The sequence below is a fragment of the Electrona antarctica genome, assembly GCF_951216825.1.
Source record: "Electrona antarctica genome assembly, chromosome: 17".
Classification (NCBI taxonomy): domain Eukaryota; kingdom Metazoa; phylum Chordata; class Actinopteri; order Myctophiformes; family Myctophidae; genus Electrona; species Electrona antarctica.
Window position 1 is genome coordinate 21769222 of NC_136798.1, and position 14933 is coordinate 21784154.

The following is a 14933-nucleotide window of genomic DNA, read 5'->3' on the forward strand; positions in this document are numbered from 1 at the left end:
TGTGTGTGTGTGTGTGTGTGTGTGTGTGTGTGTGTGTGTGTGTGTGTGTGTGTGTGTGTGTGTGTGTGTGTGTGTGTGTGTGTGTGTGTGTGTGTGTGTGTGTGTGTGTGTGTGTGTGTGTGTGTGTGTGTGTGTGTGTGTGTGCGCTCGCGCAAACGTGCAGAATGCAGATATGTCCTCACAGGTGCACATATGCCTTTGTTTTTTAACCTGACTCACATTTTTCATTGCATTCTCTCTCCCACCTCTTTCTCTCTCCTCTCTCTTTGGTCCTCTCTCTCTCTCGCTCTGTCTCTGTTTCTCTCTCCTCACTCTTTCTTATCAGTACTCTTCATGTTTGCCTGGCTTTACCAGGCCAGTGCAGTTATTTGCATTCCAAATGAGCAGGCAGCTTCGCTGGCATGCAAATGACTGAATGTGAATTATGCATTTATAACAGTCTGGGAGCTGCGAGCGAATCGTCACGCAGCCGACGTGGCAGGGCCAGGGAGGACATTTTGGGAATGCCATCACAAGGACTCTGGCCTGGGTTAGTGTAGTATATACTATGAAATGGAGAGGGCAGCCATTTTGGGGATGCAGGAGTTACAGGAGTTTCATTTGGCCCATTTGTAGAGTGTGTGTGTGTGTGTGTGTGTGTGGGGGGGGGGGGGGGGGGGGGGGATATCAGACATTTTGAAAATACAGTACATGACTACAAGATTCCTCTGACATTTGCACCATGTGTTGGACACCTCCTCCTATTATATCATATGCCAACTCTGTGCAATAGTGGGTATCTGCAGACTAGGATCCTGCAGTGAGAGAACTTAGGGTTAGGTTTCTGCATGTGCCGTTCTGTCAGTGCAGTCTGCAACTTCCCCCTACTCCCCAGACGGGCCACCGGGGGCCAGGCTCTCTCCCATGGGGCCTTGCATGACCTCTGCCCTCTCATGCTAGTAGCAATGAAGGATTGGATGGATGGAAGGAGGGAGAGACAAAAGGATGATTAATGAGGTTAAGGTTGGTGGAGACTAGTTGAGATGAATTGTTGAGAATGTTCCTGCCGAGTTCGAATGGACAGGTATCAGTCAAAAGGGAGACATTGAAGAGGAAGGACAGGTGGAGAAGTATCAACATATGGAATGTCAGAACATGTCAGCTCCATATATGGAGATCTAAGGGTTTGATGAGGTCAGATCAACATGGTGTCCGTGAGGCCATGATGTGGAGTTGCTGGTGGCTCCATATATGCAGATCTAGGTGATGATCCAGTCTTCTCCATGTATGGCTATCCAGGGTTTGATGAGATCAGTGTTGTGATCTTCATGTATGGAGACAGCCATATATGGAGCGTGTCACGAGTTGTGACGGACTGACTGACATGAAATGCAGGTTTTCATAGTAAATAAGTCTTTTATTTTGTATTTTTTTTAATATTCACTGTTTGTTATTGTACAGTGAAGCTGCATAAAATAAAACAAAATAGGAGTGAGGAAAGGGCTAGCTAGTTTTGATTTGAGCCTAGAAGGGAGGATGGTGGCTTTGGAGATAAAAGGGTAGACTTGTAAGTGTCAGGTCACATTTACCTCTCCTACCAACCGTGGTGATGTGTAATGACACGTTTAACTAACACACACACACACAGCTGATACATTAGAGATGAGAAATTAAACGTTCCTAAGTGGGTTTGTGCATGTGCACTGCAGTGCGTGTTTCTGTCTGTGTGTATCCGTGTTTTGGCAATGTATGTGTGTGATTTAGAGATGGTGAAGCGGACATAATGGTTTCTAGATGAAATTAGAGATAAAAACTCAATCTCTTCTCCAGCTCTCGGTCTCCTTTTGTCTGTGAAATTACCCACAATCCAACTGGCTGAGCAATTTTCAACACCAAGAGGAACGGGCGTGACCACTCGTGTGTGTGTGTGTGTGTGTGTGTGTGTGTGTGTGTGTGTGTGTGTGTGTGTGTGTGTGTGTGTGTGTGTGTGTGTGTGTGTGTGTGTGTGTGTGTGTGTGTGTGTGTGTGTGTGTGTGTGTGTGTGTGTGTGTGTGTGTGTGTGTGTGTGTGTGTGTGTGTGTGTGTGTGTGCGCTTTGCAGTGAACTTCTTTGTACCCCTATGATGTGTGGATAGACGCACAATTGCATCGGTGTTCGAGTTGCTTTCCCATGATCGTAGGTATAGATGAACTAATGCATACAGAGACTGCATGTATATGTGCTGTCGCCTCACAGCTAGAAGGTCATGTATATGTGCTGTCGCCTCACAGCTAGAAGGTCATGTATATGTGCTGTCGCCTCACAGCTAGAAGGTCCTGGCTCACAGCTAGAAGGTCATGTATATGTGCTGTCGCCTCACAGCTAGAAGGTCCTGGCTCACAGCTAGAAGGTCATGTATATGTGCTGTCGCCTCACAGCTAGAAGGTCCTGGCTCACAGCTAGAAGGTCATGTATATGTGCTGTCGCCTCACAGCTAGAAGGTCCTGGCTCACAGCTAGAAGGTCATGTATATGTGCTGTCGCCTCACAGCTAGAAGGTCCTGGCTCACAGCTAGAAGGTCATGTATATGTGCTGTCGCCTCACAGCTAGAAGGTCCTGGGTCACAGCTAGAAGGTCATGTATATGTGCTGTCGCCTCACAGCTAGAAGGTCATGTATATGTGCTGTCGCCTCACAGCTAGAAGGTCATGTATATGTGCTGTCGCCTCACAGCTAGAAGGTCATGTATATGTGCTGTCGCCTCACAGCTAGAAGGTCATGTATATGTGCTGTCGCCTCACAGCTAGAAGGTCCTGGGTCACAGCTAGAAGGTCATGTATATGTGCTGTCGCCTCACAGCTAGAAGGTCCTGGGTCACAGCTAGAAGGTCATGTATATGTGCTGTCGCCTCACAGCTAGAAGGTCCTGGGTTCGATTCCCGCTGGGGGCGTGTCCTCTCCTCCACGTCATCAGTGCCCATACCCGAGGCGGGGTTGGCGAAAGGGCCTTTCTGTGTGGAGTTTGCATGTTCTCCCCGTGTCCCCTAGGGTAGGTACTGTAGGTACCCTCATAAAAAACATGCAGTAATCCTGGTCTCTAAACTACCTCCCCCTGGCCAGCCGGGGCGCCTGATGGAGGGGAAAGGAACTGGTCTCTAAACTACCTCCCCCTGGCCAGCCGGGGCGCCTGATGGAGGGGAAAGGAACTGGTCTCTAAACTACCTCCCCCTGGCCAGCCGGGGCGCCTGATGGAGGGGAAAGGAACTGGTCTCTAAACTACCTCCCCCTGGCCAGCCGGGGCGCCTGATGGAGGGGAAAGGAACTGGTCTCTAAACTACCTCCCCCTGGCCAGCCGGGGCGCCTGATGGAGGGGAAAGGAACTGGTCGGAATAACGTGTTCCTTCCACTCGCTACGTCCGGCCGGTGAAACTCTCCCCTGTCAGGTGAAAAGAAGCAGCTTGGACTACTCATGCATAGAAGGAAGCATGAGGTCAGTCCGCTGCCCCCCCAGGTTGGCAGAGGAAGTGTAGCGCCAAGGATTACAGTAGGTATTGACACTGGGTGAAAAAATGGGTTACAAAATTGTGGGATAAAAATTATATTAAAAAAAAGGAATTATCCAAAATATGACTTGAGCAATCTGGGAACCCATCGTTAAAAAAAAGGAAAAACCGCGCCCTTTGGTGTTTTTTCATTTGAATTTACCTCTGGGTTACTCCTCTAGGCATCGTGCCGCAGTGTCCTTAAGCAAGACACTGAATGCCTAACGTCTGAGCACTGTAGCTTTTCACTGCTTATTCATAGGACAATACTAGGGGTGTAACGATACATTTTAACAGCGATACGATACGTATCACGATACATGGTTGACGATACGATACATGGACGATATTGGTTCATTATGGCGATCCGATACGATTCAATGATTTGAAATCGATACAGTAACTATTTAATATACATTGACATTATTTTAAATTAAGTAATTAAACCCCTCTTTTTCATTTTTCTTCTAAAAATGGATAAATACCATGCACAAAAATGTAGTATTGATATAATCGATTAATTGCATACCAAAACAATTCGATACCGATTATTTCCATTGCGATACGATACATACTTAGTTAATGTTGCTGTTTTCATTTCGATATACTTCGATTCTTGAAATTAAAATCGATTTTTCGATGCAGTTACTAAATCGTTACACCCCTAGACAATACACATGCGTAGTTGTACTTGTCCAATTAATCTACCTTTCTATTTACTTTCTTTATGTTTCTGTGCGTGCGTGCGTGCGTGCGTGCGTGCATGCAGAGGATATTAATGTGAATGTGATGTACAGAGTGCTAGTCTTGTTTCTCTCTGCGTCTCCACTGGTCATTTACAGCATGACCCCACAATAGTTCTAGGATGTTTTGTTTCTATTTCATATATTGTAAATTACTCTCTCTGAGAGTCATTCAGATTCAATAAAGAAAACTTTATTGTCCATTAAATCTTACATGAAATGTAAATTAGATTTTGGCACGCTTGCTCTCAGTATACAACAATAAAGACATCATTACATAAAATACACAAAATGCATTAAAATACTATGCATTCCCATAACGCAGCAACAGTGATCATGGGCTGTAGGAGTTAGGCGGTAGAGCTATTTAAACATTTTCTTATTTAACAGTTTGTAACCCTTCTTTTTTTGCAAATGGCACTCTAAGCCTCCTGCGTCATTGTAAATCTGAATTGGCTTTTTGGTTATGGAGATAAAAAGTAGCAGGAGATATACAGTATAGAATCACCATCTCTTATGTGTGAGACATCACATAGCAGCAGATATCAGACACGTAAAGTACATACATACATACATACATACATACATACATACCTGTACATACATACATGCATACATGCATACATCACAGTTCCAGTACAGCAGCAGTGGAGTGCAATCACAGTCACACACACACACACACACACACACACACACACACACACACACACACACACACACACACACACACACACACACACACACACACACAGATATTAGTGCCTGTGTGACGGCCTGTTGTCAAGACAACATGGCGCCAGTGCTTTTTCAACAGGCTGATGGTTGACACTGCTCCCCAGTCTGGTGGAATGGACTGTGGTACATACTGTAGGTATCGCTTGCATGGCCGCTCAGCTCAGCTATGCACTCACTTCCTCTTTAACACTTTGGAGGAAGAGAAGTCCTACCATGTGCTGGGCTGTCCGCACCACCCCCAGTACTAGGGATGGAGCTCGTTCATTTCTATTGATAACGAACACCTTATCGATCAGGCTTATCGAGCCCACTATCGAGCATTTTCTATTATTTTGTGGGAAGACGGGAGAAAATATATTCTGAACATTACCAGTATCTTTTACTAGGGCCTTCAAATACAGTTCTTTTCTAACAGATGGAAGGCAATTGACCTTTTTACCAATAAAATAATATTAAAGAAACTGTTAACTGGTTAATATGTGTACCGTCACTTTAAAAGCGTCATTTTGTTTACCTGGACAGCGCTGGTAGGCAGGTATCAATACACTTTTAGACTGACGTCTTTGTGCCAGCATTTTGTCCCAGCATGAATGATTACATTTATTTCTTGATCGCCTCTTGTCTTGATTGTTTATACATGACATCATGGGCCAATATGCTCGATTGGGTATCGGTTATCCATCCCTACTCATTATGGTCAAGGAAGCCAAACCAACATAAGTTTCACTCTTGCGTACCTGTGCACAAGATGTAACAATAAAGTACAACCTTGAAGGCTGGTGCAGCTCCCATACCAGGCAGGCATTGATGCACTTCTGTGTTGCTGTTGTAGTAATTATTCTTTCTTTTTTTCTCATAATTTTTATCCCAAAATGTTATAACCCATTTTCACCCCTGTGTCAATTATCTAATTTGATCCTGGGCTCTACACACCCTCCGCCAACCTAGTCTCCATATATGGGGGACATGGGGAGAGCAACGGACTTGAACTCATGCTTCGTTCATGCCTGAGTGTCCAAGTTGCTCCTGACAGGGGAGAGTTTCCCTGGTTGGACGTAGCGCGTGGAAGGAACACGTTATTCCAACCAGTTCCTTTCCCCTCCATCAGGCGCCCCGGCTCACCAGGGGGAGGCAGTTTAGAGACCAGGATTACTGCATGTTTTTTGTGAGGGTACCTACCCTAGGGGACACGGGAAGAACATGCAAACTCCACACAGAAAGGCCCTTTCGCCAACCCCGCCTCGGGTATGGGCATTGGAGGAGGAAACACGCCCACAGCGTCCCGAGCGGGAATCGAACCCAGGACCTTCTAGCTATGAGGCGACAGCACTACCAACTGTGCCACCGTGCCCCTTAATAATTATTCTTTTTGATTATTTTTGAGTGGTGCAGCCACTCCAAGGAACAGCAATGTCCCTATGTCCATCCTATGTCCCTACAGTATGTTTAGGGTACCAATAAGGGCAAAAGTGGTGCTGTTTCGTGGGTCTCGTCTCGTCTACCGCCTCCGGCCCGCTCGTCTCTGGGTCTCTCTCTCGGCGGGCTCCGGCACCCTGGGCGCGTTCCTGTGGGTCTGGAAGTTCTGGGGACCCACCGGGGTCCACCACACAGAGTTGCACCACTCAGTTCACACAGGTGTGATTTTTTCTTATCTCGATGCCATCTTGGCCAGGGCTCCCTTGTATAAAGCACTTGTATCTCAGTGGGACTTCCTGGTTGAATAAAGGTTATGCCCACATTCTCCATTTTTTGAATACATTTTATTATGGGCGGCCATAGCTGAATGGGTAGAAAGCCCGCCTGGGAAGTAGAAAGTTCCAGGTTTGATTCCTGGCCCCGGCATTGTATCGAGGAGTCCCAGATCAAGACACTTAACCCCTAACCGCTCCTGAGGCACTTCCAAGTGCCACTGCTAGGATGGGTTAAATCCAGATACCAAATGTTTGCTGTAGGCTATATGCAAATATATACAGTGACAAATACTTAAAAGAAGTGTGGTCCAAATTACTATTTTTAGTATTAGTATTAAATAAAAGTAAATGGAAGAAACCAGGTGCAACATTCTATGCTGTTCTACATTTGAAACAGTGATGTCTCAGTCATTAGTCTCATAAGGCCTGGTGGTAAAAGCAGCATCTCCACAATGCGGCAGCCATCTTGGGCATTAGTTTCACTTTGTACCCGGTTGGCTTGCTGCCAGTCCTAAAAATACTGGTAGGCATTGGCACAAGCTGAGGAGCGCCAAGCCAGCCTTGTGCTTCGAGCCAGAAGGGAGTTACGACAAACATGCACACTAGCTCACACACTAGAAATTAGGCAATGTTTTTGTCCATAGATATATTTAATTTCACAGTATTTAAGCCGAGTCCACATCAATCAATAATTGTCCGATCACAAACACGGAAATTGGGAAAGACAGATGGGGAGTGACACGCAGCAAAGATCGTTGGGATCGGGATTTGAACCCACGACACGCAGGTGTCTAGGCCACAAACACGTTGATCACACTATTCTGACACTACATGTTACTCTCTCTCTCTCTCTCTCTCTCTCAAATATTATAATAGGTTGACGTGCTATGGAAACTAAACTATCTCTGCTCCTCGCCTTGATGTGTCTGTCACCGTCGTCGTCGTCACTGTCCACTTTTAGGGACGGCCTTGTCTGTTGTTTTATCACATATTGCTCTAGGAACGGAAATCATTTTCAGCCCAGCACCTGAGTGTGGACTGTCAGTTGCAAAACTGTGTTAGGCCCAATCAGAACCAATGACTCGCCATGCAACTCCTTATATTACAACCAAACGGTTGCGAGTAGTAGTTGCATGTAGTTGCATTAAACCATTATCCCCAATGGCAGTTGCAATGAGTTGCATTGGTGTGACATACTGTATGTCCTTAAAATGGTTTTGTTGCAAGGAGTTGCATTGGTGCGGTTTGGGCCTTAGTATTCTGTTGCATTGGTGCGGTTTGGGCCTTAGTATTCTGTTGCAAATGGTTGCAAGTTGCAAGTCTTTGCGTTGTGGATCGTCTGTATGGGAGCCGCTTTAGAGGTCTTGGGTTGGACATAAGACCTTCATTCCTGTTGGCAGATCACTGCCTAACTGTGTCCATGCTGTCCTTAGCTTAGTGGCCGTGATACATGTCTGCCTGGCCTGATGCCAGTTCGCAGTGGGCACACAGCCCATGGGGCACTGGCATGGACACAATCTGGGCACGACGACGAGTCCTGTAAAATGATGGAGCTCAGCAGAGTTAAGGTGCCATTATTGTGACTACCCGTGAGCTATCTGCTGGCTGTCCCTGTTGAGATAGGTAAACGGTTTAAAAAGTGCTTTGGACCTATGGGAAACATTAACAGAGAGAAGGAGCGAGGGGCAGGGAGGGAAGGAGAAAGAGAAAGGCAAAAAATATTCTTTCCTTGTATTCTTCCCTGTTAGTCGTTACGCTCATCTTTTCCTCTCCTCTCCTCTGCGTTAGTGCATCAGCAGGACAGCTGTCTATACCAGGTGTGAGGGGCCTGCTGGCAGATGGTCCCAGAAATGAGCTTGTTGGCAAGTTACTGCACTGAGACATCTCTCCCATCCCTGTGCGAGCACATGAATGTGTGCGCGTGCACACACACACACGCATGCAAGTATGAAATGCAACCACGCACGCATGGTGCCAAACGCATGTATGCAAGCGGGAGAGTACATGAGCACCTTTTCTGCAACCCGTTCCATATGTGCAATTACAGAAAAGTTACAGAAACGACACAAAAACCTGTACTGCATGTACAAATGAACAGATGCACACATGCGCTCTTGCACACAGATTACCAAGGCAGATTATCATGGCTATATTGCAGATATTAAACCTCTCAAACTCAGACGATGAAAGTCAGACGAAGCAGTTCACCAAACGAACATGAACAGTATAAAGCAGTTCATAAACATATACAGTATATTCTGTAACGCGCGGTCTGCGCGTTGGACTGAAATGACGTATACATGCGTCAATGAGCTAAAAGGACAAGTATTAAGTCAAATTAAAGTGCACAATAGTGTGGTTCAACCCTTGAACCTTTGAATGTTTTGAAGAAACATTCAAAGGTTTAGTACAGGTTATCCACACTTTGTAATTTCACATTAGTACCAGAAGAGGCCTAGAGAATGAATAGTCTCACGTAGCCAGACAACTATTCCACAATCTCTGAATGCTATAAAGAGTCTGGGACTACACCTCCTGACATCTGAGTAAGGGAGCTGCCATTTCCGTTCACGAAAATATATTTTAAATGATATGTAGAGCTTGTTTTTGTAATTCCTTTTCTGCTAAGCAGTAAGCTATATAGGTGATTTCTATTTATTAGGAATCTAAATTTGCGCGACTGTAAAGACAAAACGGAAGTGGGGAGGAGTCTCCACTTCATACTGTATTTTACTCATGATAGCTCTTCCGTTGCTTCAGACTGTATGATGGAAGCATTTGGAAGTTGCGAGAGGCAACAGTCTGGTAACGCAAGACTAGAGAATGAATGACAGGGGTCATGGACAGGATTTGATGCCAATGCTGTGATTATATGATGGGTGCTTTAAGTGGTTGAACCAGAAGGACACCCACATTTGAAAGAATTTAGATTGTCTGAGCATTTAACAGGAGCAAGTCACCTCCGGAGGAGAATCTCAGAGTTTAGGAAATTAGTTGTTTGTTCACTGATATCAGGAACTTGATCCACTCAGAGATTTCTCAAGAGGTGGGTGCAGAAATGTCGGTGAAGATAGAAAATGAAGAGATCATGCTAAGTTGTCAATCCTGACTCCGAGTCCTGAGAGATTCAGCACACACTTTATGCATAGTTTATTTTTTTATTTATAAGTTATTACATTACAGTAGATCATATTCCACAGAGGAAAAAAATCCTCCAATGTTGTGCATTATTTTGTAGTTTGATTAACCCCAGCATACCTATTCTAGGCTGAACCATTGCCAAAAGGGTTAGGGTGATCTAGCTGATCTACAAGATCACAATACGTCGCAAATGCGTAGAGATTTGGTGTAGTGTTACATGTACCGTCCGTTGCAGTTTGGTGAAAGACACACTGATGAGGAGCGCATGCAGCATGCTCATACAGTACATTGAAACATCTCTGGCAGCAGAGCTGCATAGACAGGTGCTGGACTCTCCCTGGTGTAACACACGCACGCGACCAGCCCATCACAACTGAAAAGAAGAAAGAGAGAAAAAACGTAACTAAGGCATAATGGCAGCATGGTGTTCTCTGCTGGGGATCTGCTGAGAGTTTGCAAACACTCCTATTTATACTAGTCTAGGCCCTAATCATACATGAGCTACAGCTGGGACAGGGCGATGGCAGCCTCAGTTGAGTGACAGCCAGGTGAGGAGAGTGTCCACTGCAGCGTAGATCCCAGCAGCATAGATCAGCATTACAAAGAGGACAAAGTGCTATTAGTGAACAAATTGTGATCAGAATGTTGTAACGTGAGGTGTGCATATATGCAAGCATATAACAGCCTGCACCAAACGGATCTTTTAGGTTTATAACTACAGAACGAGAGAGCACACTCTTGCTTCTGTGCATGAGTTTTTAAGGGGCCAAAAATGTCCCAGTCCATCACTTTCTTTCTCAACCTCCCTCTGTCTTAAACCATCCCATTCCCGACAGCACTATCACCACTTGCCACTTGGACCCCAGCATACCTATTCTGGGCTGAACCATTGCCAAAAATAGCTGATCTACAAGATCACAACTCGTCGCAAATGCATAGAAATTTGGTGTAGTGTTACATGTACCGTCCGTTGCAGTTTGGTGAAAGACACACTGATGAGGAGTGCATGCAGCATGCTCATACATTGAAACATCTCTGGCAGCAGAGCTGGAGGTCTGGTGCATAGACAGGTGCTGGAAGCTCCCTGGTATAACACACACACACACACACACACACACAGAAAAGACACACACACACACACAGAAAACACACGCACACACACACACACACACACACAGAAAACACTCACACGCACGCGCACACACACACACACACACACACACACACACACACACACACACACACACACACACACACACACACTTCCCCTGCAGTAATATAGGTATGCAGTGTGAGCCAACATTATGGTTATGGCAGACGGCAGAGTAACCCCATAAAGTCAACCATCATTATTCAGCATGGGAGACCAGCTCGAAGGTGTGTGTGTGTGTGTGTGTGTGTGTGTGTGTGTGTGTGTGTGTGTGTGTGTGTGTGTGTGTGTGTGTGTGTGTGTGTGTGTGTGTGTGTGTGTGTGCGTGTGCGTGTGCGTGCGTGCGTGCGTGCGTGCGTGCGCACATGAGTGCCTTAGAATATTCCACAGGTATGGTGAAACTGTTAAAAAAAAGTGACACACACGCGCGTGCGCCTAAAGAGCATTCATGCGCACAATTCTGGGGTATGTGTACTGACATCTGTCATAGCCCTGCCCATGTGGGGAGACAGTTTACTAATGACCTGTGTATGTGTGGTGGCTGGAAGGCACCACAGTGAACGTGTCATACATATATAGGCCTTCTGAATACAAATAACATAAGACTAGAGAATGTTTTGACTGCACAAGTAATATTTTTGAGATACAAACATCACCAAAGACATTTTAGAATAGAATAGAATCTGTATTATACAGACACATGTACACATGATTCCATTGGCTTGAGACAAATAGAAAAGCCGAATAAACAACACAACAATAAACACACAAAAGAACTCCCAATACAAACGACCACATTCTGTACAGGTTCCAGTTAATTATTACTGACCGGAGAATAGAAGATTGCAAGCGGATTGCAGGAAGCTATGCCACGGTGTAACACACATTGTACACTACAGTGATGCTACAGTACATGCACATACATGCAGCTTATGTTCCTGCTAGTCCCGTTCATGGTGGCAGGTACCGTAGGCATCTGGAGGGAAAAGCCAAGAACTAACTGTCTCAGCCTATATATCACCACCTGGATTTGAACCCAGCTCTCCAGCATGAGATTTACTCACAGCCAGTGTAGAGAGATTGGCCAAGGGGCATTGTTACGACTATGAAAACATGAATTTCCCATCAGTCCGTCCGTCACCCCACGCCTCCATATATGGTCATGCCTTGTGACATCATGTGACAACATGTGACATCATCAGGGATCTCCATATATGGGCATATATGTAGTTGCCATTGAGGGACCTTCCCCATATATGGGAATGTCAAGATAAAAAAATGAAAAAGGTCCATATATGGGCATCCCCGATGCCCTAATACAATCCCTGTTATGCCCATATATGGAGATCAATGACCCTGATGTCATCAATATTAAGCCCCTATATGGGAATGTCAATATATGACCATATTGGGACAGTCTCATGGTAACCAGTGTGGTTGCCGCGACGACGCGACTCAGACTTGCATATGAACCAAGTTGGTACAACACGTGGATCTCCATATGTGGCGCTGACTATCATCGCCTGGATCTCCATATATGAAGATCACGACACTGACCTCATCACCCCGGATACTAGCCATACATACGGTAGTTTGTTGATTAATAGTTTATCTCCTGCTTCTCAACTGTGCCGTATTAAGAAGCTCTGTTGTTTCAGAGTTCGCTTCTCGCTCATCCCCTTCTTTTACACTTATTTTTCTGTACCATTGAGCCCAGAACTCATTACACAAATCAAGTAAAATGTATGGTTATGTCTCCACCAGCAGACAGCCGTGGGTGGAGAAATGTTTTTGTGAATGTGATATCTCAAGAACTCCTTGAGGGATTTTCAACTATTCATCATCGTTAATTTGTGTTGTTTCTTTCTTTCGTCTTCCAGGTGTTAAGCGAGGAAGGTTTTGGTCAAATTACTACAGAGATTGCAGAGGGCCAGCCATTTTACTACGCAGAGGACTACCACCAGCAGTACCTCAACAAAAACCCCAATGGATACTGCGGCCTAGGAGGCACCGGAGTCTCCTGTCCAATAGGACTCAAGAAGTAACCTGTGGGAGGGGCCATGGGAGCCAGTAACACCTCTGTTCAGTAATCAGTGGTGTAATGGTGATTACTTTTTCAGTGGGCGCATTTTAATGATGTCATGCACACGCGTGTGTGCCTACATGTGCGCATGCGCACAGCATAGAAAATATCTTCTTAATGAACTTAATGTGTGTTTAATAATAATTTTACTTGGGTTATTTTGTAAATCTTCTCAAGGAATGTCTTGAATTGTAGGAGCTGAAAACGGTGTAGGCTATAATAAATAGAAAGGATGTCAACAACACGGGATGCACACGCAGATTAGACACACCAATGGTCGGACATGCGGTCGGACATGCGCTGAAAATATAATATGTTTTAGACACACAAACACAAAAGTAGACTTAAACTTTACTGTGCTGCAGTAGCTAAATTAAAACGTTTGCTTTGGACGAATCTGTTCTTCGTTAGAGGAGGAGGCATTGTTGCCACAGAAGCAGTACTGGACCCATACTGCTGTGTTGCTTTTATACCGTGTATGAGAACGTTCAGGTAAACAGTTAAACCTGTTGTTATGCAAAGTAGCCATTTGAGAAGATGGGTTAAGATTATTAAAAGCTATTGTCAAACCAGCAACACCGAAATCACTCCCCAATTACTGATTAAGCTTTTCAAGTGTACACACACACACTTTACAATCTCTCTCTCTCTCTCTCTCTCTCTCTCTCTCTCTCTCTCTCTCACACACACACACACACACACACACACACACACACACACACACACACACACACACACACACACACACACACACACACACACACTGCACTGAAGTGAAGTGAAGGCTCATTAACGAAGCACAGTGAAGTTTCTCTCTCTCTCACACACACACACACACACACACACATGCGCGCACTGCACTGAAGTGAAGGCTCATTAACGAAGCACAGTGAAGTTTGTACAGAAAGCTTGTTCAGAAATAGTCAGTTACCACCCCTTTTTATCTTTTTAATGTGATTTAAACTAATGCTGCATTCATGGAAGTGATGTTGGCATCATCATAGATTCATAGTCCGCATATATAAAGAGGACAAGCTGCACTGCACTGGATTAAATTATTAAAAATGGATTCTCGTGTTGGTTCGTGTGTGTGTGTGCGTGTGTGTGCATGTTTGTGTACACCGCCTTTATGGCTTTTTTGGGTAGCATTTGGATGACCTCCTTTCTCAGATCTTTGCCTAAAGCCTTGTTCTGCTCCCTGACGCATCTGTGTGTGCGTGCGTACATGCGTGCGTGCGTGTGTGTGCATGCGTGTGCACGATTGTATGTGTGCGTGTGTGCATACGCACTTTCATGGTGCAGCAGGGAAACAAACAGCAGGAGAGTCCTCTGCCAAGCCCTCTGTAGCTTGGCACCCTCATTAGAGAGAGAGAGAGAGAGAGAGGAGGGGTGGTAAGAGTGAGGGAGAAGGATGGAGATAAACCTTCCTACAAAATGGCTGAATGCCACAGTGCATGTGTGCAGCATTGGAGCTGCTGCATGGAGGGCTATATTGCAGCCAGTAGACCTTGGGAGGGTTTGCTCTTCCATCACCTACGGCACATGGGCAACTGGCGGCCTGGGGGCCACATGCGGCCCTCACCTTCACTTAATGCGGCCCACAGGTTCATCGAACACTGATATGTTATTGATTTCAGCTGTTAACATGACCCGCTTTAATTACTATATTAGAACCGTTTGACCGCCAGCATTAATTAATCTATCTATCGCACATTGCCAAGGTTTTATCGCGCAACAATGACAAAATGCTGTGTGTGGTGTTTTGACCGGTTGTTGTTCTCTCGGCGGTGGTGGAAAAACCCGACCGCGAGTATCACAGCTCCTGCTGTCGGCCGTTGAAAAACATTGTTTTCACCAGAAACGACATTCATTGCCCAGATTTGGAGATACAG

The 14933-nt window shown here is 45.3% G+C and overlaps 1 protein-coding gene across 1 annotated transcript in view; it reads left to right on the forward strand.

Moving 5' to 3' along the window:
• msraa (methionine sulfoxide reductase Aa) overlaps positions 1-14110 on the forward strand; it is an 83841-nt gene extending 69731 nt beyond the window's left edge. Inside the window, exon 6 of the mRNA XM_079525411.1 lies at positions 12839-14110. Coding sequence (XP_079381537.1) covers positions 12839-13003 — 165 coding nt within the window. The 3' untranslated portion in view covers positions 13004-14110. The remainder of the gene's footprint in view (positions 1-12838) is intronic.
• Positions 14111-14933: the final 823 nt, after the last annotated feature.